Genomic DNA, 27399 nt, shown 5'->3' on the forward strand with positions numbered 1-27399 from the left:
TATATATATATATATATACCATAGTAGTGTACCATAGTGTACTATAATACTGTACTATACTGTATATATATGTGTGTGTATACACTGAACTTTTGTTCTCGTAGAAAAATTGATTACAGAGCACTATATATAATTATATATATATATATTTATATATATATATATATAATGCTCTGTAATCAATATATGTATATATGTTTGTATATATATATATATATATGTATAGACAATAGACAATAGGTGCAGGAGTAGGCCATTCGGCCCTTCGAGCCAGCACCGCCATTCAATGTGATCATGGCTGATCATTCTCAATCAGTACCCCATTCCTGCTTTCTCCCCATACCCCCTGACTCCGCTATCCTTAAGAGCTCTATCTAGCTCTCTCTTGAATGTATTCAGAGAATTGGCCTCCACTGCCCTCTGAGGCAGAGAATTCCACAGATTCACAACTCTCTGACTAAAAAAGTTTTTCCTCATCTCTGTTTTAAATGGCCTACCCCTTATTCTTAAACTGTGGCCCCTGGTTCTGGACTCCCCCAACATTGGGAACATGTTTCCTGCCTCTAACATGTCCAACCCCTTAATAATCTTATACGTTTCGATAAGATCCCCTCTCGTCCTTCTAAATTCCGGTGTATACAAACCTAATCACTCCAGTCTTTCAACATAGGACAGTCCCGCCATTCCGGGAATTAACCTAGTAAACCTACGCTGCACGCCCTCAATAGCAAGAATATCCTTCCTCAAATTTGGAGACCAAAACTGCACACAGTACTCCAGGTGCGGTCTCACTAGGGCCCTGTACAACTGCAGAAGGACCTCTTTGCTCCTATACTCAACTCCTCTTGTTATGAATGCCAACATTCCATTGGCTTTCTTCACTGCCTGCTGTACCTGCATGCTTCCTTTCAGTGACTGATGCACTAAGACACCCAGATCACGTTGTACGTCCCCTTTTCCTAACTTGACACCATTCAATCTCTCCCGAGATGCTGCCTGACCTGCTGAGTTACTCCAGCATTTTGTGAATAAAACCATTCAAATAATAATCTGCCTTCCTATTCTTACCACCAAAGTGGATAACCTCACACTTATCCACATTAAACTGCATCTGCCATGCATCCGCCCACTCACACAACCTGTCCAAGTCGCCCTGCAACCTCATAGCATCTTCCTCACAGTTCACACTGCCACCTAGCTTTGTATCATCGGCAAATTTGCTAATGGTACGTTTAATCCCTTCATCCAAGTCATTGATGTATATATATATATATATATATATATATATATATATATAGTGCTCTGTAATCAATATAAACGAGAACAGAAGTTCAGTGTATACACACACACATATATATATAGAGAGTATACACACACATATATAGAGTATACACACACACACATATATATATATATATATACAAACATATATATACACACACACACACACACACATAAAAATAACCAAACGAAGGGAAAGATGCAGAGTGCAGAATATAGCTGGTGTAGTGGGAAGCTGTAAAGTGTGGAGGCAGGGACTCTGACACATCATTGCTCATGAGGACAAAGTTGGAGGCAGAACCAGTGTGCAGTTCCAGCAGGCAGCGGGGAGAACAAATACAGCGGGACGTCCTGGGTTCCTCCCAGTCCTTGCGGGCTGGGATTCATCGTCAAGTCTCGTTGCTCCCCCCCGAGTATCCTCACGGCGCAGCCATGCTGCTGCTGCTGCTGTGCCAACGCGTCCATGTCCCTGCCCTGGGACGACGGCTGTGGCAGGGGCACCGCTCACCTTCCGTGCCGGAGCTGCGAGAGTTCATTGTCCGTAATACAGAGGCAGTGAGCGGGTCTCTGAGCCCGGAGATCAGCCTGCGCCTCCTCACCCCGAGATGTCCCTTCTGGAGACAGGCTGCCCGGCTCTGGCCCTTCGGCGACCCCTACTGGGCCATTTACTGGCCGGGGGGACAGGCGCTGTCCAGGTAGGTCGGTGTCCAACCCAGCACAGGACCAGGACCGGTCCCTTACAAAGGTAGACACAAAATGCTGGAGGAGATCTGATGCTTTACCGGAACAATTAATTTTTAAAATTGCAGCAGTACAACAGAAATCTGTAAACACTGCCTGCCATTCTGAAATGGACCCATTTATCCCCACTCTTTGCTTTCTGTCTTGTCAACCAATTTTTAATCCATGTCAGTACCCTACCCCCAATACCATGTGGTCTAATTTTGCCCACTAATGTAAACAATATAATAATATCGTTTAAAATATATATAATACTAGATTAGATATAATCAAGATTAGATATAATATTAGATAGAGCTCTTAAGGATAGCGGAGTCAGGGGGTATGGGGAGAAGGCAGGAACGGGGTACTGATTGAGAATGATGGAGGCCAATTCTCTGGATGCTTTCAAGAGAGAGCTAAATAGAGCTCTTAAAGATAGCGGCGTCAGGGGGTATGGGGAGAAGGCAGGAACGGGGTACTGATTGAGAATGATCAGCCATGATCACTTTGAATGGTGGTGCTGGCTCGAAGGGCCGAATGGACTACTCCTGCACCTATTGTCTATTGTCTATATCATTCCAGCCACACATATATTCTTTGCCTTGTTATTTGCGTCTATATCCTGTGAGGGTCAAACTGTAAACATTATCCTGGGTACTGTGAAATTCCTTCTTTTTGCAAACAGCCCAGCAAAAATCATGAGACAATAGACAATAGGTGCAGGAGTAGGCCATTCGGCCCTTCGAGCCAGCACCGCCATTCAATGTGATCATGGCTGATCATTCACAATCAGTACCCCGTTTCGTGCCTTCTCCCCATATCCCCTGACTCCACTATCTTTAAGAGCTCTATCTAGCTCTCTCTTGAAAGCATCCAGAGAATTGGCCTCCACTGCCTTCTGAGGCAGAGAATTCCACAGATCTACAACAAGGGTGTAGGAATAGTAGATTATGTTGTTTTGCTTAGGTCCCACTGACAACCCTAAATAAGATGCGAAAAGTACCATGATATCATATCATATCATATCATATATATACAGCCGGAAACAGGCCTTTTCGGCCCTCCAAGTCCGTGCCGCCCAGCGATCCCCGTACATTAACACTATCCTACACCCACTAGGGACAATTTTTTTTAAACATTTACCCAGCCAATTAACCTACATACCTGTACGTCTTTGGAGTGTGGGAGGAAACCGAAGATCTCCGAGAAAACCCACGCAGGTCACGGGGAGAACATACAAACTCCTTACAGTGCAGCACCCGTAGTCAGGATCGAACCTGAGTCTCCGGCGCTGCATTCGCTGTAAAGCAGCAACTCTACCGCTGTGCTACCGTGCCGCCTTTACAAAATAAGTGCACTGAAAGAAGGAAGGCTGGCTTGCATTTAAGCAACATCTTTCACACCCTGGACATCAAAAAGCCTATGTAGAGGGAGAATGCCGTTGTATCTCTTGGAATAATGTTTATAAATTCATAGGTTATAGTAGCAGAATTAGGCCATTCGACCCATGAACCTTACTCCGCCATTCAATCATGGCTGATCGTTAGATATGGCTCTTAGGGCTAACAGAATCAAGGGATATGGGGAGAAAGCAGGAACAGGGTACTGATTCTGGATGTGTAAGAAGGAACTGCAGATGCTGGTTGGCTGATCAAGAACCACATCTGTGCCTTCCTCCCTCGCAATATGGACCCGCTGCAGTTCGCATACCATCCGAACAGATCCACGGATGATGCGGTCTCCCAGGTTCTGCACACCGCTCTCTCGCATCTTGACAGCCAGAAGGGGGACAATGTGAGGATGCTGTTCATTGATTTTAGTTCAGCTTTCAATACAATAGTCCCCACCAGACTTGCTGAGAAGCTGCTGAAACTGGGGCTTAACACTCCCCTGTGTGCCTGGGTCCTGGACTTTCTCACCGCCAGGACCCAAGTGGTCAAGATGGGGAGACATACTTCTAACCCCCTCACCCTGAACACAGGATTCCGTCCTTAGCCCCCTACTGTACTCTCTGTACACACATGACTGTGTGGCTAGGTTCAGCTCCAACTCCATCATCAAGTTTACTGATGACACTGGTGGTGGGCCTGATCTCCGATAACGATGAGAAGGCCTACCGGGAGGAGGTGGCTGATCTGGCACTCTGGTGTCAGGACTCCTCTTGAATGTCAAAAAAACTAAGGAGCTGATTGTAGACTTTAGAAGGGCTCAACATCAGAGGACGTACACACCACTGGAGTTAAATGGGACTACTGTGGATATGTTGTAGTTCGTGACCTATTAACAGAATAGTCAGGCAACCGAATTCGTTTAACCTCTTTATTCTACTGGGAGAGAGCCTAGGCACCGGAGCGTTCAGAAACGCTCAGGCAGCTAGTACAGTCTCCCTCCCCGAAAGCTTACATTTACACACATTTTTATACCCGGAATGCATGTGCCAGTATTTTTCCATCGCTGCCTTATATGGCAAGTTTACAATGTCCTATAAATCTTTATGTGTATTTTGGGACCTCCGTGTCCGTCGTGTCCAACGTGACCTCTTCTTTCTTGGGAACAAAGGGCAGTCCATGTGGCAAGATGTTCTTCTTAACACTTCAAAGCTTTGAACGTCGGTTGCTGATATCAGAGGATGTGATCAGCCATAAATCGTGCTACATGCTGACAGATGCCCTCGGATGCCCCAGCAATATAATCGAGCTGGAACTTTTACACTCCTGCAATAAAACCCACATAGCTGCATTCCTAATGTTAGCCCTTACAGATAGGGTGAGCAGCTTTAAATACCTGGGAGTCCACATCACAGAGGATCTGACATGGACAACACACATTGCTGTACTGGTGAGTAAGGCAAGGCAGCGCCTTTACCACCTCAGAAAGTTGTTGAAATTTAGAGTCTCTCTGAGGATCCTTCAGTGCTTCTACTCTGGGGCTGTAGAAAGCATTTTGTCCGGGAAGATCACAATCTGGTTTGGGAACAGCTCTACCCAGGACAGGAAGGCTCTGCAGAGAGTAGTGCCTTCGGCTGAACGCACTATGGGAACTACACTCGCCCCCCTGCAGGACCTATACATCAGGAGGTGCAGATCCAGAGCCAGCACCATTATGGGGGACCCCTACCACCCCAGCAACGGACTGTTCCAGCTGCTACAGTCAGGGAAACGCCTCCGCTGTCACGCTGTGAAAACAGAGAGGATGAGACGGAATTTCTTCCCACAGGCCATCAGGACTGTTAACTCATATCACCAGGGACTAATTTAATTTACTGTGTTAATTTATTTTTCTATTCTGTTTTGTAGTTTAGCACAATCCGCAGGTGTTGCCACTTTCATTTCACTGCACATCTGTTATATGTATGTGACAAATAAACTTGACTTGACTTGAGATAGACGCAAAATGCTGGAGCAACTCAGCAGGACAGGCAGCATCTCTGGAGAGAAGAAATGGGTGACGTTTCAGGTCGAGAGCCTTCAGACCCTTCTTCTGGATGATCAGCCATGATCATATTGAATGGCGGTGGTGGCTCAAACGGCCGACTCCTGCACCTATTTTCTATGTTTCTATGATCTAACTTTCCCACTCAACCCCATTCCCCTGCCTTCTCCCAATAACCCCTGACATCCGCACTAATCAAGAATCTGTCCATCTCCCTCTTTAAAAAAAACATTGCCTTGGCCTCCACAGCCGTTTGAGGCAATGAATTCCACAGATTCACCACCATCTGACTAAAGAATTCCACAGATATACCACCCTCTGACCAAAGACTAGAAATGCCTAACTTCTTCAATTGCCTCCTGAGAGGCCTGGTGTGCCCTGAGTTCAAAGTCTGATGCAAACCAGAGGATCAGCTCACATTTTGCGGTTAGGTCTCTAGAAGAGATCAGTGATTCTACAATCCTATCTCCCGACAGTGATGGTGCTACTGTTGATCCAGGTTACACTTGCAATAGACGAAGTGTGGGGAGGGCTTACTGTCTTGTTTACTGGGGTGACAGGTTATTCGTTATGAGGATTATGGAGGACCTGGCCTGGGGGGGGGGGGGCGCCATGAGGGAGGGGGAAGAACAATGGAGGACTCGGTGTGGGGTGACCACCGTGAGGGAGGGGGAGGGGGGGAAGAACAAAGGGACCTGGCATGGGGGGGGGGGGGGGATGGATGTGTAAGCGTCCTTTATGGGCGACTATTTGCATACCTTGGGTATGCAAGCAAAGAATTTCACTGCGACTTGTCACATGTGACAATAAAGCATTCAATTAAATTCAATTAATAGGGGAGGTTAAGCAAGGTAATCGTATGCTCTCAAGAATTTAGAAGACTAGGAGGAGATTTCAATGAAACACAACAATCTTAAAGGGCTTGATCGGGCATTCGTGGAAATTACGTTTTACTGAGGTGAGATGCCTAGAACCGGATTCAAAATAATGGGTTAGCCAGTGGGAAAAGAGAGAAGAAGAAATATATTCACCTTGATGGATGTGACTCTTTGAAATTCTCTTCTGAATAAGGGGTGTGAAGGCTCAATGGCTGAATATATTCAAGATAGAGATCGATCGTTCTTCAGACGATAATAGCATCAAGAAAGATGGGGTCAGTGCAGGAAAGTGGAGCTGAGCTAAAAGACCAGCTGTGATCTGATTCAATGCTAGAACAGGCACAAAGTGCTGCGAATTCTTATGTTAATAAGGCTGTGGCAAAGTAGTTAAATTCATAAACACTTTAACAGTGATCACTGGTCTCCACAGCCCTTTTGGCTGGAGTTTTAAAGGCTCACAACTCTTCAGGTGAAAACATTCTTCCCTCTCTGTTCTGAATCGATTCTCCTTATGCCCTTTCAAGTTCCTTAAAACATCTGTGTGTACTAAAGGATCAGGCAGCACAGAAATGGGCCCACCACATCTGTGCCAACCATCAAGTACCCAAGTTATAGTGATTCAAGTGATTTAGAAATACAAGGAGGCTTAGTAACAGAGGCATTTTCCTTGGTTGCCATCCCTTTTGATGTCTTGTTTTCACACCATATCCTTCCATATCTCTGTGTCTCCCTCTCCCCTGACTCTCAGTCTGAAGAAGGGTCTCAACCTGAAATGGCACCCATTCCTTCTATCCAGAGATACTGTCTGTCCCACTGAGTTACTCCAGCATTTTGTGTCTCTTCCAGGTAACAGACTTGTTCTAAATACCACCCTTAGGTACATCCTGGATAACCCTGCTGTTACAAGGGGAAAGAAGGTTCTGGACCTGGGAAGTGGCTGTGGTGCATCTGCCATTGCAGCCTTCATGAGTGGAGCGACCGATGTTCTTGCCAATGACATTGACCCACGTAAGCACAAGTCACCAGGAAATTCGGATTCGTCTCTAGTTATAAGGCAAACTGAAGTACAATGTACATCCAGATCCAGAATCTCAAGCTGAGCCACTTGCAAATATTAATGTTGTGATGGAGGAGATTTTAGTTTGTTAAATAGGAATGCAAGAGAGAGTGAATTGCAGGGCAATGGATGGAAGAGGGGGATGGGACTGAGGGAATTGCTTTGCTGGGAGACAGCATGGACACAACGGGCTGAATGTCCTGTGAATTAGTAAGTAGGTGTATCAGAGATTATGCAGCAAAGGTGGGTAAATTGAATGAGTGCACGCAGCGCCTGTGAACTACTCAGAGATGGAAGAAGTTCGAAGGTGTGAAGTATTCTTATATTAGTTTTGTGATAAAGGCTCAAAATATATGTCAAAGTTAATGCGAGATTTGATACCAAGACAATTCCAAGTTTTTTAGAACTCCTGGTATTGTTTTGGTATCAAAGCTCTCCATGCACCTGGCCAATATTTTTTGCCATATTCATTAAGTAATTAATGAACTGACATATTCATGAAGTTGCTGCTTTACAGCGCCAGAGACCCAGCTTCGATCCTGACTACAAGGGATGTCTGTAGGGAGTTTGTACGTTCTCCCCGTGACCACGTGGGTTTTTTCCAGGTGCTCTGGTTTCCTCCCATATTTCAAAGACGTACAGGTTTGTAGGTTAATTGGCTTCAGTAAAAACTTGTACAATTGTACCTAAGGTGCAGGATAGTGTACTGGGATCACTGGTCTGCGCGAACTTGGTGGGCCAAAGGCCTGTCTCCACGCTGTATCTCAACTAAACTGATTATCATCGAGCTTGATCCCATCCATCTTCTTGTACAATATAGGTGAGTGATCTAGTTCGAAGGACCAGGAATCTTGGATGTTTTATTTCATTCCGCTGGTCTAGCTCGGAGCATTTGGAGCACTTGAACAACTGTTCTATCTGAGATCAACTAACCAAGGAAGAATTAGAAATCATTTCCAAACGCACTTAAGGTTTTGTGCCCACACAGGATGAATTCAGTCACTGTGGAAGACTTCCAAAATCGTAGCACAAAGCATGTCCATACACTGCATTCTCACAGTGTTTTGAAAGAAAGTAAATGTACATGACACAGTGGATAGTCAGAAGAAATAAAATGATTTGATATTAATAGCAAGGAATGCTGAACGCAGTCAGAGCATGCATTGTAGAAGACACAATGCAAACAATTGTAGAAGGATGAGGGGGGATCTTATCGAAACATATAAGATTATTAAGGGGTTGGACACATTAGAGGCAGGAAACATGTTCCCAATGTTGGGGGAGTCCAGAACCAGGGACCACAGTTTAAGAATAAGGGGTAGGCCATTTAGAACGGAGATGAGGAAAAACTTTTTTAGTCAGAGAGTTGTGAATCTGCGGAATTCTCTGCCTCAGGAGTCAGGGGGTATGGGGAGAAGGCAGGAACGGGGTATTGATTGAGAATGAACAGCATTGATCACATTGAATGGCAGTGCTGGTTCGAAGGGCCGAACAGCCTACTCCTGCACCTATTGTCTATAGTATGAAGCTATTTGGGAATCGTAGGAAGTTGAAGTAGATGAAATGGCAATCACATACTTGATTTAAGAGTAAGAATAATTTTCAAAGAGTTTAAGTTTTTAACCCAGAAACCAGAAGTCTATGCTGTACCACTCACTGAAATACTCCTGTAATTCAGTGTATTTCTAAAGAAACCAGAGCAAAGGTGCAGGAAACAAAAGCAGGTTTAATACTGTCTACTATGTGTCATAACCTTGATTTTTCTAGTAGACAATAATTCCATGGTTTACCCAGTATATAAAAAATATTTAAGAAGTATGATGGATATTTTTTGGCAACATTGGAAAGCAGTTGAAGAAAAAAGTTTTGTTTTTTCTTTGCGGTATATGTGAGTTTGTGTTCTTTTAGGAAACATCCATTCCTCCTGTTATGAATTGAAATGTACTGATAAACCTTCACCCGTACTAGGTACCGCTATCAATTGCGTGTTGACTACATTCAATGAAGAACACTTTGTCGTAGACATAAAATGCTGGAGTAACCCAGCAGGTCAGGCAGCATCTCTGGAGAAAAAGAATAGGTGACGTTTTGCCTCGGAACCCTTCTTCAGACCGAAAGTAGAGGTGGGGTGGGGAGGGAAGCTGTAGGCGAGAAAAGGCCAGAACAAATTGCCTCAGGAAGGATGGAGACCATAATGGCCCATTGTTGGCTGGGGAAGGGGTGATAACGAGAGGGATACAGGGATGCGAACAATGGAATTGGTAGGATGACTAGGGTGGGGGAAGAGGGGAAGAGAGGGAATGCAGGAGTTACTTAAAATAGAGAAATCAACATTCGGTTGTAAGCTGCCCAACCAAAATATGAGATGCTTTTCCTCCAATTTGCGTGTGGCCTCAACCTAACAGTAGAGGATGCCCAGGCCAAAAAGATCTGTGTGGGAATGGGAAGGGGAGTTAAAATGTTTGGCTACCAGAATATCGTGTAGGCCAAGGCAGAGTGAGCGCGTGTTCAGCGAAACGATCACCAAGTTTTATTGAATCAGGCAATATATCCAGTTTTGAGAAACTTGATCAAAGGATCAAATTACAACATTCTTCCCAGTTAGTAGAAATTGAACATTTCTCCAATGCTTGTGAATACTGGGTCAATTAAATTTTTTAAGAACGATCTTTTCTTAAAATGTATATGAAAGGATGCAGGACAAAGGCAGGTGAGGTAAAAATTGTTATCTGAATGAATGGGACAAACAGCTTGATAGGAAGATCTATGTACAGTACTAATTGTTTGAATAAATAGTTTGATGACACTCATAGTCACCTATTCCTTTTCTCCTGACCTGCTGCCTGACCCGCTGAGTTACTCCAGCTTTTTTATCTATCTTCGGTGTAAACCAGCATCTGCAGTTCCTTCCTACTCATTAGGTCTTAATTGGACAGAGTAAATAGGAAACATAGAATTGTGGAGTAACTCAGCGGGACAGGCAGCATCTCTGGAGGGAAGGAATGGATGATGGTTCGGGTCAAAAGGGTCTCGACACAAAACGTCAACCATTCCTTCTTTCCAGAGATGCTGGCCGTCCGGTTGAGTTACTCCAGCATTTTGTGCCTTTCTTTGGTTTAAACCAGCATCTGCAGTTCCTTCTTACACATACATAGAAATGTATATACGTACATGGCATATTTAAATGGTTCGATTCTGATTTCCTACAGTTGCAGCAATTGCGATAGGAATAAACTGCGAACTTAACAAAATTCCACCACTGCGAGTCACAACAGAAAACTTAATTGGAAAGATTGAAGAAAAATACGATGTGATTCTTTTGGGAGACATGTTTTACGATGAAGAACTTGCCACTGATCTACACATTTGGCTGACAAAATATAAGAGGCTTCATGGACCAGAGATCCTCATTGGGGATCCTGGAAGAGCAGAGTTTACAAAATATATTGGACAGAACTGGCTGCAGAAGGTCAGCGAGTATGAACTTCCTACATCCACAAAGGAGGAGAATTATGGATTGACTTCAAGCAGTATCTGGAGATTTTTGTAGGATAAAACTGGGCTGGTCCAAGCCATTTCCTGTCAGGGTACAATTACAGCCCATTCAGCCCTTCCTGTCTGATCTTTTACCTCAAGAGTCAAGAATGTTTTATTGTAATGTCCCAAACACAGAACAATGAAATTCTTACTTGCAGCAGCACAACAGAATATGTAAATATAGTACTCTGCAAACAATATCACAATGAAAAGATGTTTGCTTATATATACATATCCCTTGGTTGAATAATACGTGAAGATCTGTCAATCTCAGACAATTATACAACATTCTTGGGAAATGGAATCCTCGGGTTTACTGGATCCATTTTGTTTTCTTACCTCTGTGCTTTTTGAGACCATGACCATTGGTTCTAGACACCCCATATACTGAAAGCCTCAGCCTATTATCCACCCTGTTAAGACACAGAAGCATTTTGTGCATATCAGTGAGATTATCTCACGTCCTTCTAAATTCATGAATGTACAGTCCTGGTCTGTTTATACCACAAACCAGCCACATGAAAACCATAACAGGATTTATAGAGAATACGGATTGGCAATTTTTCAAATTGGGACCCTTCTTCGGAAGAAGAATCCTGACCTGGAATGTCGCCTATCCATGTTCTCCAGGGATTTTCCCCCCAAGTTATTCCTGCACTTTTGTGACTTTTTTTGTAAACCAACATCTGTATTTCCTTATGTCAATAGAATTTTTGGTGGCATTTGGCCAAACAAAGACCTCTGAATGTGCAACATTCCAACACAACTCTACCTTGATTTAATTATAGGACATACATAATTTCTTCTGAATCCAACCCACAAATCAGTTATTCCCATAGGTCTTGATTTTAAGTCACTATAACCTTGTTTGTCACTCTTTGTTTCCTAACATTTAAAAATAAAAATTGTTCTAATTGTTATATAAAAAATTGTTCCACCCAAAGATTTCACACGGACTCAAATTTCATGTACGAATATTTATTTGTACATCATACCAAGGCAATGACGATAGTATCAATATATTGCATACAACCAAGTATTACATTTCACAGACAAACATTCTAGACTGGTGTCAGCAAACCCATTAAAAATAAACATTTAATTTAGAATTATTGGTCACAAATTCATCAAAATATGCTCAGAGTTGCTGTTGCTAGTTTATGAAAATTACAGAATAGGTTCATTACCGGACATTACGCAATGGGGGGAAAAAAGAAAATTTAGTAAACGGTCCATGTCACTTGCTTCATTTGGTTGGGGCGGACTAATTGTTGCAGAGCTTCTCTTGACCGATCTGGAATCAGAAACCATAGGATAATTACTGCTGACTGGTTAGCACGCAACAATAGCTTTTCACTCTCCCTTGGTACACGTGGCAACGAACTAAACTGAAACTGAGCAGTTGAGGAGAACATTTGCATATTTCCCAATTTTCTAGGGATCCTAAGTGCTAATTCAACGACTGCCTTCACCTCGTCCCTCACACAGGAGCCATTTTGACCGAAGCTCAGGGTCTTGAGTGTCTGTGTCTCTTGAAGATCCCAGGTGTTAATTCAACAACTGCTAGCACATTCAGTACTGGAGCCTGGGCAGGCTCACAGATCTTGGGAGGGGTCCCGCTGTACCCAACTATTTTTGTATCGGGTACAGAAAAGCAAGCCTGGTTTTCCACAATGTCGTGATAGGGACAAAGGCTCATCTATGTATGAGCATTAGCTGAGTACAGGCTAGTATATGCTTATGGTTGATTATTACTTGTGCAGGCTGCATGTTCAGCTATCAGAGCCAAGGATGCATCATGGTAGATATTATTCTCTTGCCCTAGATCACAACATGCTGTAGACACAGAAGAGATCAGCAAATGCAGCAAGTCCAGAGGCCGTCTCGTGCATGACTCAATACCAAGTAGAGTGGGATATATCCTCAGTGAGCCCTTGAATTCATTTACTTCATATTCCAAATCAAGTTTACACTAGCAGTAAAATTAAATGCTTGGCCATAGGGTTAATTCTATATGATAACTTACCCGTGATACGTGGACAATCATGAAAAAGAAGAATGAGAATATGGGGACAGAAAATGAGCACACTTTCCACTGCCTTGTCTGTCAGGTTCACACAACGGTCCATGTGAATCTCCTGCAAAGATATCCTGACATTAAAATTGTTTGGAAAAGGCAAAATCCTACAATGGGCAGACAGACTTGCATCAACCAATTTTCCAGCATTGTTTCAAAGGCTGGGAGAACTTTTAAGTTGCTGTGGCTATTATTAAATGCACAAATGCAGCAACCATTTTTGCACAGACCAAGCGCTAATAAACAGCAAGCCGAGTATGGGTTGATGTAAATGTCTGAGTTTTTAAATATCACAAAAATCCATTTGTATAACAGTCTCTCTAACTTTCCTTCAGAAATAGGGGACCTCTGCCAAAGCGACAAGCCTGATATTATGACTCGGCAATAGAACTACTGCAATGTGTTCATATCGCTGCATACACTAATCAGCCAAAACATTATGATATGATGAGCTAAAACATTATGACCACCTGCCTAATATGCTGTTGGTCTCCGTGTGCAGCCCCATATTCAGTAGGGTGCAATGCACTGTGTATTGTGACATTCCTCCCGTGACCACCATTAACATTTTCTGTGACTTGTGCCACAGTAGACCTTCTGTCGGTTCAGACCAGACAGGATACCTTTGTTGCCCCCGTGCATCGATGAGCCTTGGGCGCAGGTTTGTGGTTTGTCCCTCCTCGGACCACTGTCGGTAGGTACTCATCACTGCTGACCAGGAGCACCCCACAAGCCTTGCTATTTCAGAGATGCTCTGATCCAGTCATCTGGCCATAACAATTTGGCCCCTTGTCAAAGTCACTCAGGTCTTTACTCCTGTCCATTTCTCCTGCATCCAACACATCAACTTCAAGAATTAACTGTTGACTTGCTGCCTAATATATCCCACCCCTTGACAGATGCCATTGTAACAAGATAATCAATGTTATTCACTACGCCTGTCAGTGGTCATAATGTTTTGGCTGATCGGTGTACATTCCTAGAATTAGTCAAGGAAGCTCAAGCACTTTGGAAAGCAAAACGGAACATTCGCTAGAAATCAGAAATATATACATAAAATGCTGAGTCGTGGCAATTGACTTAAAGGAAAAACAGACTTTATGCTTCACCAAGAGGCTATGGAGCCTATATATCTATATATATAGATATATAGGCTCCATGGAGGCTATATATGTATTGCAATGATATGGAGAGACTGCGGCAGTCTAACTGCTTACCTGTTCTCTGTCTTTGCAGCAGAATTAGCTGAAATTTATACAGTTCAGTAAACAACTGTTCGCGATTATACAAAAATATACTTTGTCCTTGACAATATGTTTTCCTGTTATTGTTATCTACTACATGGTCATTAATTATTCGGTTAGTCATAATATATTTATTTCTTTATGTTAATCTTTGTCAGCAACAGATGGTTAATACAAATTGAGCATGATACAAGGACATCGTGACAAGGACATCTTACTCCATCTTATCTACCAAGAGTATTATCTATGTCAAAAAAGACTTCGACCGACGAGAAAACTTGATTTGCAATGTCTCTGCAGCTGGCTACCAAAAGATGCCAACTGACACATAAACACACCCTTTCGTTGCCTTATTTAATTCTCACCAGCATTAAGTAACCGGAGACTTTAATTTTCCTCTACATGCTGGCAACACTTATATGATGAAAGTCATAGACCCAAAACATTTACTCTCTTTCCCTCCCCAGAAATACTGACTGACCTATTAAGTTTCACCACCTCAAGCATTCTACCGTTGTGAAATGTTTGCAGTAACTTTCCTTTTTAACAAGCTATAAATGGTTTACATTTTTCATGTTAAAGAATGGTGTCTGCTATACAACCCATCTTTACGAAGCCCCAATTTTCAATTGGTGGTGTCAATTTTTGATAGTGACTGCAACAAATTTTCCACCGGAACTGTTGAACTATATTACTACTCATGGCTTATCTAAATTGCAGAAAAATCAAATGTTTTTTAAATCAGATTTGAATCAATCTCATGACTGAAACCAAGATTAAAACTACTAATTTAGTTTGAGGTGGAAATGTTAAGATAACAAACTGGAGAGTTAAAATCAAATATCCTCCCCACTAATTTCCTCACCATCTCATATTTTCATCATCTTCCTCCTCCTCCCTGTTTACTTCTTAAAAGCTTGCAACGAACCATACCACCTTCCTCCTCCCTCACCCTGTCCTAGAGTATCCCACTGCCCACATCTTCCAGTCTTGCTAGATACCCCTTCTCCAAGTCATATAAAAAGTGAACTTAAGCAGATGTGACCCTTTTGAATAGCTTTTCCAGTTATGTTTAATTGCAACATTAAGATTGTTGCAAAACTAAATATTCCACACATTTTTGCAACCCTAAATTGTAAAATATATGAGAGAGAAAAATCAGGATATGGACAAGATTCATAAAAAATCATGAACACAGAAATTGTACCACAAAACCTACTTTTAAATTATGGGAACACACTCCATTCACCAGCCCAATAACGCCAGCATCGGAAACCTGAGAAGTTAAAGAAAGCAATGATAATTAGAGAAGGCATGGTTGGAAACAACTGCAATGGTCTGAAACTTCTTGGAAATTACCATTTTGATATACATGCCTGCATGTGCTTTACAGATTGCAGGACAGGTTCTACACTTCTTTGCTGGAATTGGTGGACTGTGCTCAACCAGACCGATAGTCTGCATTTGCTGCATGGGTTGCTTGCATCTGTTGTCACTTGTTGTACCTGTGGGATCTATTGCAATCGAGGCCTTTCAATTGTGACCACAAGTGACATCCTGGCCTCAAACATTGGAAGCTTGTTTGACAGCTTGACACCCCTTGACAGGTGCCATTGTAACAAGATAATCAATGTTATTCACTTTGCCTGTCAGTGGTCATAATGTTTTGGCTGATCAGTGTATATACTGATTAAGAAAGTGAACTATTTTAGTGACACAGTATATTTAAAATCAACCATTGGACTCCCAGCTTAATCTATTCATACAGCTCATTGTAATAAACATAAGCTATTTCATAAGTGCTATCAAATAAAAAATGATATAAAGCCACATTGAAATATTAAGTGACCAAAATCATGGTCAAAGGCAGAGCTTTCAAATGAATGCCAATAGGTACAGAGGTAGTTAGTGAGTGGATTCCAAAGCTTAAAAAACACACAATAAAAAGTAGATAGAGTTATTCAATGTGGAGATTTCAAAACACCAGAACTGGAGTGCAGGGACAAGCTGCAAATCTGGAAGAGGATTCAGAAAAGGGGATAGGTGAGATTATAGAAAATTTGAAATATTGATAATTTTTATAATCATTTCTCATCAGTTTCTTCTTTCTGCACAGGTGCTTTACTATTGAAAGCCCTCAACATGGCCAGCCAAGTACAACTTCCGATGAATTGCAGAATATAGTTTTAAAGCTTTTCACGTCATAAGATAACATTGTTCACAGAATGAATGAATCTCAATATTTCTTTTGTAGCATACTTGGAAGTATTGGATCCATAGGTTTTAAATGTTCTGATACAAAAGTAACTGCAAGTGCCCCAAGCTCCTTAAGTTGAAGATCATTCCTCCTCTAACTATCCAACTGTACAACTAAGTATATAATTAATTATCATTCGCGGAAATTATTTCAAAACAATGAACAATTTTCATCAACATTTTAGTTTTCATAAGTGCGAGGAGCAGAATTAGGCCATTCGGCCCATCAAGTCTATTCTGACAATCAATCATGGCTGATTTATCTCTCTCTCCTAACCACATTCCCCCATAAACCTTGATATCTGTACATCGATTTCAAAGATTATTGGCAAAGTTTTTCAAAGTCACCAGCTACAGATATTAATGATGTATTCAAGATAAATGGGTAATGTTGCAATTCACAGCTTACCTCAAATGGATAACACAAGAGTTACAAGAGTTGCCTCATTCTTTGTTCATTAAATCTGGATCGCTCTTAAATTTAAGTGGTGCAGAAATAAGAAATTTTAATCAAATATTTATCCTTTAAAATACATCTTCAAGCACCAGGATAAATGATTCTGAACATTTAAGCATTGTTTACTCTTAAATCATTTCCATGTGGACAATTACCAAAATAAGATGCACTGTTAATAACATGACATCTATTTAAGAACAAAGCTCTTTACTGTATCTCAGTACACGTGCCAATAATAAACCAAACCAAAGATAACTAATTGAAACAAATTAAGATCATATGTTAACTGTGGCCAAAGCAGCAGTACAACAACAGGCAATACATGTTTTTAATTCAATGAGCAAGATTGAACTGTCAAGGACAGGGAATTAAATGACATTCTGGGACACGTAATTTGCAACATTTTGATTCTTTGCTCTAGATTCCTAGAGTGCAGTGTTTTAGAAATACAGTCTTTAGAGATCCTGCTTATTTTTGTTTTGAGGAGATTCTAGCTTGTTTTGCTAGTCATTCATAATGATTCTTTGACAAGATATTTTCTGTTTTGCTTATTTTCCAAAATAGATTTTTATCTTCAATCACTCAAAAATCATTTATATGGTTATGTCGTGTGCACTCACAGATCCAAACAAAACGTCACAATTCAAAACTGGAGTTTTAAACATAAGTTGCTTCTTTTACAACTCATAATTAAAGCTCAAAGTGAGGGTGCACCCACAAAATGAAAGAGCTATGTTTTGATGAAGACACAAGAGACTGCAGACACTTTAATTTGGAGCAAGAAAGAAACTACTGGAGGAACTCAGCAGGTTAGGCATTACCTATGGAGGCAGTGGTTTGATGCTGGGTCTCAACTTGAAACATCAATCATCCCTCTGCTTACACAGCTGCTGACTAACCTGGTGAGTTTGTTTTCACGTTTTGATGAACTAGAATTGGGTATCTGACTGCTACAAAATAAAGCTACTTGTATACAGCACTTTTAACTAAATAAAATGTTTCAATATGCTTTTGCAGTGAGATGTATTGAAATAGAGATTAGAAAGGATGTGGCTTCTGAAGTGGCAGCAAGTGATCATAGATTATCTTTATCACTATATTGTTGTGGCTATACTGTTGTAGTCTGTGGCCTATTAGAAAAAACAGGCAGACAACCAAATTCGTTTAACCTCTTTATTCTACTCACCCGGGTGGGAGAGAGTCTAGAAACCGAAGCGTTTAGAAACACTTAGGAAGCTAGTGTAGTCTCTCTCTCCGAATGCTCACAATTATACACATTTTATACCCTTAATACATGTGCCAGTACATTTCCGTTGCTACCTTATATGGCAAGTTTTACAATGTCCTATAAATCTTTATGTGTCTTTCGGGACCTCCGTGTCCGTTGTGTCCATCGTGACCTCTTCTTTCTTGGGGACAAAGGGCAGTCCATATGGCAAGGTTCTTAACACTTCAAAGGACAGCTAACCATCAAAGCCTTAAAGCCAGTTGCCCATATCAAAGGACACACTTAGCCATAAACCGCGCTTCCATGCTGACAACAGGATGTCCTGGCAACATAATCGAGCTGGAGCTTTTACACCTTTTTTACACCGCTGCAATAAAACCCATATGGCCACTTGCCAAATGTTCGCCCTTACAATACTTGCTGCTTAAGATGCACCTCAAAGGGTAAGCAACAGAGAGAAGCTTGTGTCGGAGGAAGTGAGGAAGTAATGGATGAAGGCGAGAGGGACTATTGGCAAATGGAGTATTGAATTCTCCCCCTCTTTGTTTTGCCCCTTAGCTATCTGTCATGTATGTGATGGCAAGGATGCCACTCAATGTTGGCAAGTTATGCCAAATCCAGCACATAGACAATCTTGTAGGAAGGAACTGCAGATGCTGGTTTAAATCGAAGATAGACACAAAATGCTGGAGTAACTCAGTGGGCCAGGCAGCATCTCTGGATTGAAGGAATGGGTGACGTTTCATGTCAAGGGTCTCGACAAAACGTCACCCATACTTTCTATCCAGAGATGCTGCCTGTCACACAGACAATCTTGATGTCTGCTGTGGTGAATAACGCACTGGTCAGGCAGGGGAACCACTAAATCAATAAGCCAACTATCTGCTCTATCAGACCTCATATGGCAGTATCTTTTTAAATTTCAAAAATAAGCTTCATTTATAATAAATAATATATAGAAAACAAAAACAGTGCAAAACTCATTACATTATTAGTGTCTTCCCATTGGCATTATGGCTTCCATTCTGTGCATGCAGCATTTGCATGCAAGGGTTACATGACGTGATCAAATAGCACTTATTGCCCGTTAGTGACCGTTGTTTTATTGTGCTGCCTAAAATGTATAAAGGACAACAAAACGAACAAATGGCTGCTTCAAGAATACCAGGCATTGATGTGTTTGATTCCTTAGACTTTAGAGATACATCACAAAAACAGGTCCTTCTGCCCACTGAGTCTGCACTGACCAGCAATCACCTCATACACTAACACTATCCTAGGGACAATTTTCAATTTTTACCGAAGCTAATTAACCTACAAACTTGCATGTCATTGGATTCATTGCCTCTGATTACACATCTACTGAACTTCAGGGAGTAGATTCTCTTTTTATGCTGTTTGTGAGGTGCCATAAAGCATAATGTGTGCAGTCACTGGCATTCTGTGTCATCATGAAACCTCCTAGGAAGACTTTATCCATCTACTGGTTTTTGGCAGAGAAGAATAAAATCTAGCTTCATTTTCAAACCATCAGATAGAGAAATGAAATACATTGCAAATATTTCTAGCAACACTTAAAAAACTCTGTGCATAAGTGTCCATCAGTCACATTGGCAGGCATTAGCAGTGCATCCCTTGACTGCTCTTATATTTCAGTTGTGGCAACAGCATGTGATATTGATGAGAATAACCAGAGCAAAGTGCAGATGTCTCACATATTATCCCTTACTTATATTCTCGTAGAAATATTACTCCCCGAGATGTTGGGAGTAATACCAAATTGAATTCCTCTCACCACACTGCTGAGAGCATTCCAAGTTCTTACCTTCACACTCTTTTAGGAGCCTGTCCTGTTTATTCTCTCAGTTATTCCAGAAGTTTTTGGATGATTGCTATCAAAGCATCCAAATTGACAGAACCGCTATTTGCTTTGTGGAGAAATCTTGAAGTCAAAATTAGATCCTTGAGCATTTTCTACAACACCACCATAGACTACAACTTGGAATAACAATGGGAAAGAACAGGCATTTGCAAAATCATAGCAATTTAATAATGATTTCTTTAAATGCTACTTAATAGTTATTCAGCCATGATGAATTGATGGAGGATATTGGTTGAACCACTTAACTCCAAATCAGCAGAACATGCATAAAGTCAGCATTGCATGCCACATCTGTTAACACTTAAATAAATATGGCATCTGGTGCAATTTACGGGCAGAAGTGCACATGCAGGCCACAATATTTTGGTCAGAACATAAATGGCAAAGAAAAATTGACCCTAGGATTATTTATCCATAACTGTGGTTCAGTCTGAAGTATAATGAATGCAGTCTATTTTATTCCTGCAATATTGTACTATGCTGAAAAAATAAATATGCTATTACTGGCGGTGAACAAGTTTCATACTGAGATAGTAGTAATGGACATTTTAGAACTTTGTCTTTAAATGAGTAATTCTTCTTGAATGTTAATCACTCTTTGTGTTATTAATTAGTGTAGTGCAATATGGATTTATAAGAATTTAGATACCTAAGTTTATGTTTGTCACAATAAATTGTTACAAAGAGTGACAAGCTTAATCAGTGTTCAGCAGTATGGATTCAAACTACAAGAAAAAAGTCTGCGTCGAGCTGTTACAATGATCTCCTCTTTGCTAAGTTAGGGAGAGGATCTTCTATTGACGATTATTCACCTGAATGTTGATTGGAATACATTAATAGTGAACATTGTGTGATAGCATCTTGGCATTCATCCATCTTCCCGATGGATTAACAGTTAGCTAAACATTGTAAATTACGCTAACATGCGAAAAATGATTTTGAGGAACACATAGACAAGAAAGAATTGACATTTTATGTTTCATCATTGGATTACTCAAGTATACAAACTGCATAACCAATACCTGGAATTGAGGTAGCATTTCAATTATCTTTTACAGTTCAACTGCATCAATTAGTGCATCTTGGACATAATGATTGAACACAACCGATGTCCAGTTATGTTGAGAGCCATTTTCAACTAACACACAACCCTTGCCTGGACTTGAAATCGAAAGAACATCATGCCATCATGTCTGAATGATAGGTGCTTCTGGCATTGTATATAGAGATATATTTTCTTCTGGCTTGATAGATAAAGATTACGGTCAACTTTCCGAAAAGGCTATGAGATACTTATATATTATTTGCAATGCCTGGCAAGTGAAAATACAAGAAAATTTGACAGACATTTCTGACATTTGCAAATTTCGATGTTATTTATTCTTACACAAATATTCCAATTACTTTTCTTTGGTAAGTGCATTTTCACTTGCCAGACATTGCAAATTTCTATTTGACTCTTCAACCAAATGATTTTTCCACACACATTGCTGCTGACATATTTTCACAACTTCCTGTTACAATGGCATAAGGCAGTCATTTTGGCCTGGACTGCTTGATGGCATACGTTGTCCAGAGTGGTAATTTGGGCCAGATACCCAAGGGTTAAGTGGAACTAAACCAAAGCATCCAACCTACTGGACAGAGGGTCTAGAGGGTCTAAAGGGACAAAGAAACCTGATGGAAGACACAGAAAACCAAGAACATTTTGTATCATATTTATCAGTGTACCTTTGTGGCTGAAAAATCAACACTATGCAGAAACTTGCAGTTCTTCCCCAGTGCTTGCAGGCTGGCATCAGCGACACCCAAGCAGCCACTAATGTTGATTATTTGTAGCAGTCTGCATTGCTGTGCGAGGGCTATAATCCCTTCATCTGAAATATTTCGGCATCTTCGGAGACACACCTCTGCCAAGTGGGGACAGGATGAAGCAATGACTTTTAAACCTGCAGGGAACCACATAATCCAAGGAAGAATAATATTAATAATTCCTAAAACAGATAGACGTCAAAATCTAAGCTCTAGTACTTCATTATATGTCAAGAAAATATTGAATAAATGCATGCACAGTCTGAATTACTATTCACATTTTTGTGTGGTCACTGCTTTCTAATCTGTGGAAGCAATAATAACAAGGTGATGGATGAAAGCACGAAGTGATGGGAAGGTGCCCAGAGGGACCAAAACACTGTGGATCAAACCAGTTGCTTGACTGAAATCCAGATGTTGAAGACACCATCATTATTTATTTTCTGATGTACAATGCCAATAAATGGCATGCCCAATTGGGTTCAGATTGGGTGATTGACTTGGCCACTCAAGAATTTACCATTTTTTAGTTTCGAAAAACTCTTTTGTTGCTTTAGCAGTATGTTTAGGATCATTGTCTTGCTGTAGAATTAACCCAATAGCCAATGGGTTTTGTGGCATTTGTTTGAACTTGAGCAGATAGGATGTGTCCATACACTTCAGAATTCATTATGCTACTAACATCAGCAGTTGTATCATCAATGAAGATGAGTGAGCCAGTACCTTCAGCAGCCATACATGCCCAAGCCATAACACCCCCACCACCGTGTTTCACAGATGAGGTGGTATGCTTTGAATCTTGGGCAGTTCCTTCTCTCATCCATACTTTGCTCTTGCCATCACTCTGATATAAGTTAATCTTCGTCTCATCTGTCCACAAAACCTTTTTCCAGAACTGTGGTTGCTCTTTTAAGTACTTCTTGGCAAACTGTAACCAGGCCATCCTATTTTTTTGCGGCTAACCAGTGGTTTGCATCTTGCAGTGTAGCCTCTGTATTTCTGTTCATGAAGTCTTATGTGGACAGTGGTCATTGACAAATATACACAAGACTCCTGAAAGTGTTTCTGATCTGTCGGACAGGTGTTTGGGGGGTTTTCTTTATTATCGAGAGAATTATTCTGTCATCAGCTGTGGAGGTCTTCCATGGCCTGCCAGTTCCTTTGCGATAAGTAAGCTCACCAGTGCTCTCTTTCTTCTTAACAATGTTCCAAACAGTTGATTTTGGTAAGCCTAAAGTTTGGCTGATGTCTCTAACAGTTTTATTCTTGTTTCTCAGTCTCATAATGTCTTCTTTGACTTTCATTGGCACAACTTTGGTCCTCATGTTGATAAACAGCAATAAAAGTTTCCAAAGGTGATAGAAAGACTGGAGGAAAGACTAGGTGCTGAGAGCTCTCTTATACCTGCATTCAGGAGGCAATTAAACACACCTGAGCAATTACAAATGCCTGTGAAGCCACGTGTCCCAAACATTATGGTGCCCTGAAATGGGGGACTATGTATAAACACAGCTGTAATTTCTACATAGTGAAACCAAAATGTATAAAAATATACCCTTTAATAAAATCTGACAATGTGCACTTTAACCCTATGTGATTTTTTTCTATTGCAAATTTCAAATTGTGGAGGACAGTGGCAAATAAATAAATGATGGGTCTTTGTCCCAAACATTATGGAGGGCACTGTATATACACTCAAGAGCTGCATTTTTTTCCTTTACTCCGATTAGTAATAGTTGAACCTACCCCATTTGCTGGGAACTTTATAAATTGTGTAATAGTCAAATCATGAGGCAATCTGTTCCCAAACAATTGCAAACACTTGTAACTATTGAGACATATGGATACAGTATATGATAATTTGATTACTACCTCCATCACCCCCGAGAATTGGAAGTATGTGGTGTTAATGATGCTTTGTTTAAGTCAACATATATTAACTTCTACAAAATTTTGTCTTTACACATTACGTTATACTGATTGTTGAAATGTGAGTAACTGCCCTTAATTGCTTACCCCCTTTCCCACTGTGTTCAAAATGAGCTATTAATAATACCTTCAGAAGTCACAGAGAGCTTGCAGTCACTGGAGCTCAAACTGATTTCTCTTAGCTGAGTGCAGATCTGAAGCATGACCAGCCCGTTGTCTGTAATCGCACAGTCACGGAGGTCCAGTTTCTGGAGGCCTGGGTGCAAGACCTGCATGCAAATCATCGACCGTGAGTACATTGGTTAGCAATCTTGGAAAGGAAAGAAATTAAGTCGCAACTGTAACCAATTAACAACAGGATGCTCTGCACTGTTTAAATGAAACTAACAACAGTGCATAGCTAAAGCACAGTAATTCTTGAGACGAATTCATTCACAAAGAATTTAATCCACCATAAAAATATCCATAGCTGAAGCATAGCATGCTAGTCAGAAGATCAGTTTTTAAATACTTGTTGATGCCAGATGTGCCGATTTCATCTTAGACAAGTGATGGGATTAGAGCGGAGGATGATGGAGAGAAGAAAAAGACTCTTCTCCCAATTACTATTGGGACCAGTAAATCAGGAAGTGCTCAACCGTGGGACAAAGGCAAACAGGCTTTATTGTCATGCACTATCCTGTAGTGCAATAGCACTCGACATTCCCGAAGGGTTTCATGTTTCAAACAGCAGTGGCACTGGCACCAAGTCATTCATACTGGATGGTTCTATCATGCAGAACCTATCACTCTGTTGACAAAGTGGACATACAAACAGCAATACCATCGGGCAAAAGATGATTACTGCATTCCCAGTCTGACCTTTCTGTCATGGGCCTCCTCCAGTGCCAAAGTGAGGCCCACCGGAAATTGGAGGAACAGCACCTCATATTTCGCTTGGGCAGCTTGCAGCCCAGTGGTATGAACATCGACTTCTCCAACTTTAGATAGTTCCTCTGTCCCTCTCTTCCCCTCCTCCTTCCCAGATCTCCCTCTATCTTCCTGTCTCCACCTATATCCTTCCTTTGTCCCTCCCCCCTGACATCAGTCTGAAGAAGGGTCTCGACCCGAAACGTCACCCATTCCTTCTCTCCTGAGATGCTGCCTGACCTGCTGAGTTACTCCAGCATTTTGTGAATAAATACCTTCGATTTGTACCAGCATCTGCAGTTATTTTCTTATATTACTGGAGGAATGATCAATCGCTATCTAAGAATGAACCAAATAATTTTACTTAATGTTACCTACACTGTGTAAAACAAGTCACTGATTGCTCACCTGACTCATGTTCTCATCTGTAATAATTCCCTGCAAGCTCATTATTTTAATTAATTTGTCTTTCAGATTTGGTGGCAGAGTTTGCACATCAGTAGCATACCTAGAAAGTGATTTTACCAGAGAGCAGATGCATCTAAAAATAAACAGAAAAATGACAGGGTCAGATTATACGGTGACAAAAACATTTTGCATAAAGGGTAAAAGGAATGAAACATTGAAGCAGAGGGGATTGACAGGCCCCTCAATATATGGACTTTTTCAAGTCTTCATCTTGACATTCTTTTAGTTTTCTTTGTAACTTTTTGTTGTTTTGTTAATCTCTTCCCAACAACATAACTTGTGTTTTTTTCTTATCTTTCTAATAAAGTGCTTCAGGTTCATGTCATCTCATTTGTTGCATATTGTGGCTTTAGCCTTTCAGGAATACAAATGGGTCTTCAATAGTACTAAATACCTCTAATACAGCCAAATACTTATAATATGCACAGTTACCTGTGAAAAGTTAAATCGGGTCAAATCATAATTTTGACAGTAGTCTTTGTTGAATTTTAAAACTTGGTTTGTGACACTGATGGTCAAGCGTTTTTAATAACAAGATTGATCATGTTATGATCATCTATATGGTCTATAAGGCAGAGACGAATACTGGCTTGTCATTTATCATTGAGGATTAAACTTTACTGAGTGAGCTGAATCTCCAGCTTGTGACAAGTAAAATTTAAGGACCACTTGGCTATTTTTACAGCTTCTCTGCTTTCTGTAACCATGCAACTTAAAATTATATCACAAAAGCCAAAAGGTCAGAATCACAAAGGTGGATGGGGGAATTGTGGAAGGGGGGACATTAAGGGGGGGGGCATTACAAAAAATACAGGCAGGCGCAGGTCATTCAATATGATCATGGCTGATCATTCCAAAATCAGTACCCGTTCTTGCTTTTTCCCCATATCCCTTGATTCCTTCAGCCCCAAGAGCTAAATCTAATTATCTCTTGAAAGCATCAAGTGAATTGGCCTCCACTGCCTTCAAAGAATTCCTCAGATTCACAACTCTCTGGGTGAAAAAGGGGGGAGCTTTTAGGGGTGATGGGAGCATTGAGGAGGGGGTGGGGACATTGAAGAGGGGTTGGGGGGGGCATTGAGGAGGGGTTGGGGGCATTGAGGAGGGGTTGGGGGCATTGAGGGGTTGGGGACATTGAGGGGTTGGGGACATTGAGGAGGGGTTGGGGGGCATTGAGCGGTTGGGGACATTGAGGAGGGTATGGGAGCGTTGAGGAGGGGTTAGGGACATTGAGGAAGGGTTGGGGACATTGAGGAGGGGTTGGGGGCAGCAAAGAAAGGTTGGGGACATTGAGGAGGGTGTGGGTGCATTGTGGAGAGGTTGGGGGCATTGAGGTGGGGTTGGGGGCAGCAAATAAGGGTTGGGGACATTGAGGAGGGTGTGGGTGCATTGTGGAGGGGTTGGGGGCATTGAGGAGGGGTTGGGGGTATTGATGAGGGTGTGGGAGCATTGTGGAGGGGTTGGGTGCATTGAGGAGGGGTTGGGGGCATTGATGAGGGGGTGGGGCATTGAGGAGGGATTGGGGGCATTGAGGAGGGGTTGGGGGTATTGAGGGGTGGGGGCATTGAGGAAGGGTGGGCGGCCATGGGTTCGGTGGGCATTGGGGGTGGCTGGGGGCATTGAGGAAGAGGTTTCGGGCATTGAGAGGGTGGGTGGGGGGCATCGAGGGGGAGTGTGGGGTATTGAGGGGGTGGGGGCATTGAGGAGGGGGTGGGTGGGGGGCATTGAGGGGTGTTGAATGACGGGGGGGGGGGGGAGGCACATAAGGAGATGAGGAGGGTGTCGGGGTGCCGGTGTCATGAAGGACAAGGGGCAGTGTTGGGGTGAAAGAGCTGACAAGGGGACGACGTCAACAAGGGGGACGAGTGAACATCGCCACCAGGACCGGGTAGCTGTGAGGGGAGGGCGGCTCCAGGGGTTACTCTCTCTGCTGGGCTCCAGCTGTCGTCTCTTGTGGTTAATCTCTGGCTCCAGATGTCGTCTCAACCTGATTGTTGATGATTGCAGAGTGATGGTGGGTCTGAGCAGAAGATGGTAACGTCGTCCATGTACACATCGTCATCCCTCTTATGTTCCTTCCTGATGTGTGTGTGTGTGTGTGTGCGGTCCCGGCACTTACAGGTCGAGCAGCGAGGAGCCGAACCCCTCGTCCATCCTTGATGCCTAAAGCAAACCGTCAACCCGCCGCCAAGGAAACCGCCCGCGGCAGCCTGGGAAATGGAGTCCAAT

At 41.8% G+C, this 27399-nt stretch overlaps 2 protein-coding genes across 3 annotated transcripts; one reads left to right on the top strand and one right to left on the bottom strand.

Annotated features, from left to right (window-relative positions):
• Nucleotides 1-1557: 1557 nt before the first annotated feature.
• On the top strand, nt 1558-11587 carry etfbkmt (electron transfer flavoprotein subunit beta lysine methyltransferase). Its single transcript, XM_078417464.1, has 3 exons — nt 1558-1976; nt 7192-7322; nt 10581-11587. The coding sequence occupies exons 1-3, from the start codon at nt 1558-1560 to the stop codon at nt 10919-10921; spliced, it is 891 nt and encodes a 296-aa protein (XP_078273590.1). The 3' UTR covers nt 10922-11587.
• A 316-nt stretch (nt 11588-11903) lies between these two features.
• On the bottom strand, nt 11904-27383 carry amn1 (antagonist of mitotic exit network 1 homolog (S. cerevisiae)). 2 transcript variants are annotated; one of them, XM_078416980.1, is made up of 7 exons: nt 27290-27383; nt 25111-25243; nt 23921-24062; nt 21784-22001; nt 15449-15505; nt 12935-13046; nt 11904-12202 (listed from the first exon to the last, which is right to left on the bottom strand). In XM_078416980.1, the coding sequence occupies exons 1-7, from the start codon at nt 27322-27324 to the stop codon at nt 12129-12131; spliced, it is 771 nt and encodes a 256-aa protein (XP_078273106.1). In that variant the 5' UTR covers nt 27325-27383; the 3' UTR covers nt 11904-12128. The 2 variants fall into 2 exon arrangements, with proteins under 2 accessions (XP_078273106.1, XP_078273107.1); XM_078416981.1 differs by lacking the exon at nt 27290-27383 and adding an exon at nt 27158-27271.
• Nucleotides 27384-27399: the final 16 nt, after the last annotated feature.

Source organism: Rhinoraja longicauda, chromosome 20 (assembly GCF_053455715.1).
Source record: "Rhinoraja longicauda isolate Sanriku21f chromosome 20, sRhiLon1.1, whole genome shotgun sequence".
Taxonomy (NCBI): domain Eukaryota; kingdom Metazoa; phylum Chordata; class Chondrichthyes; order Rajiformes; family Arhynchobatidae; genus Rhinoraja; species Rhinoraja longicauda.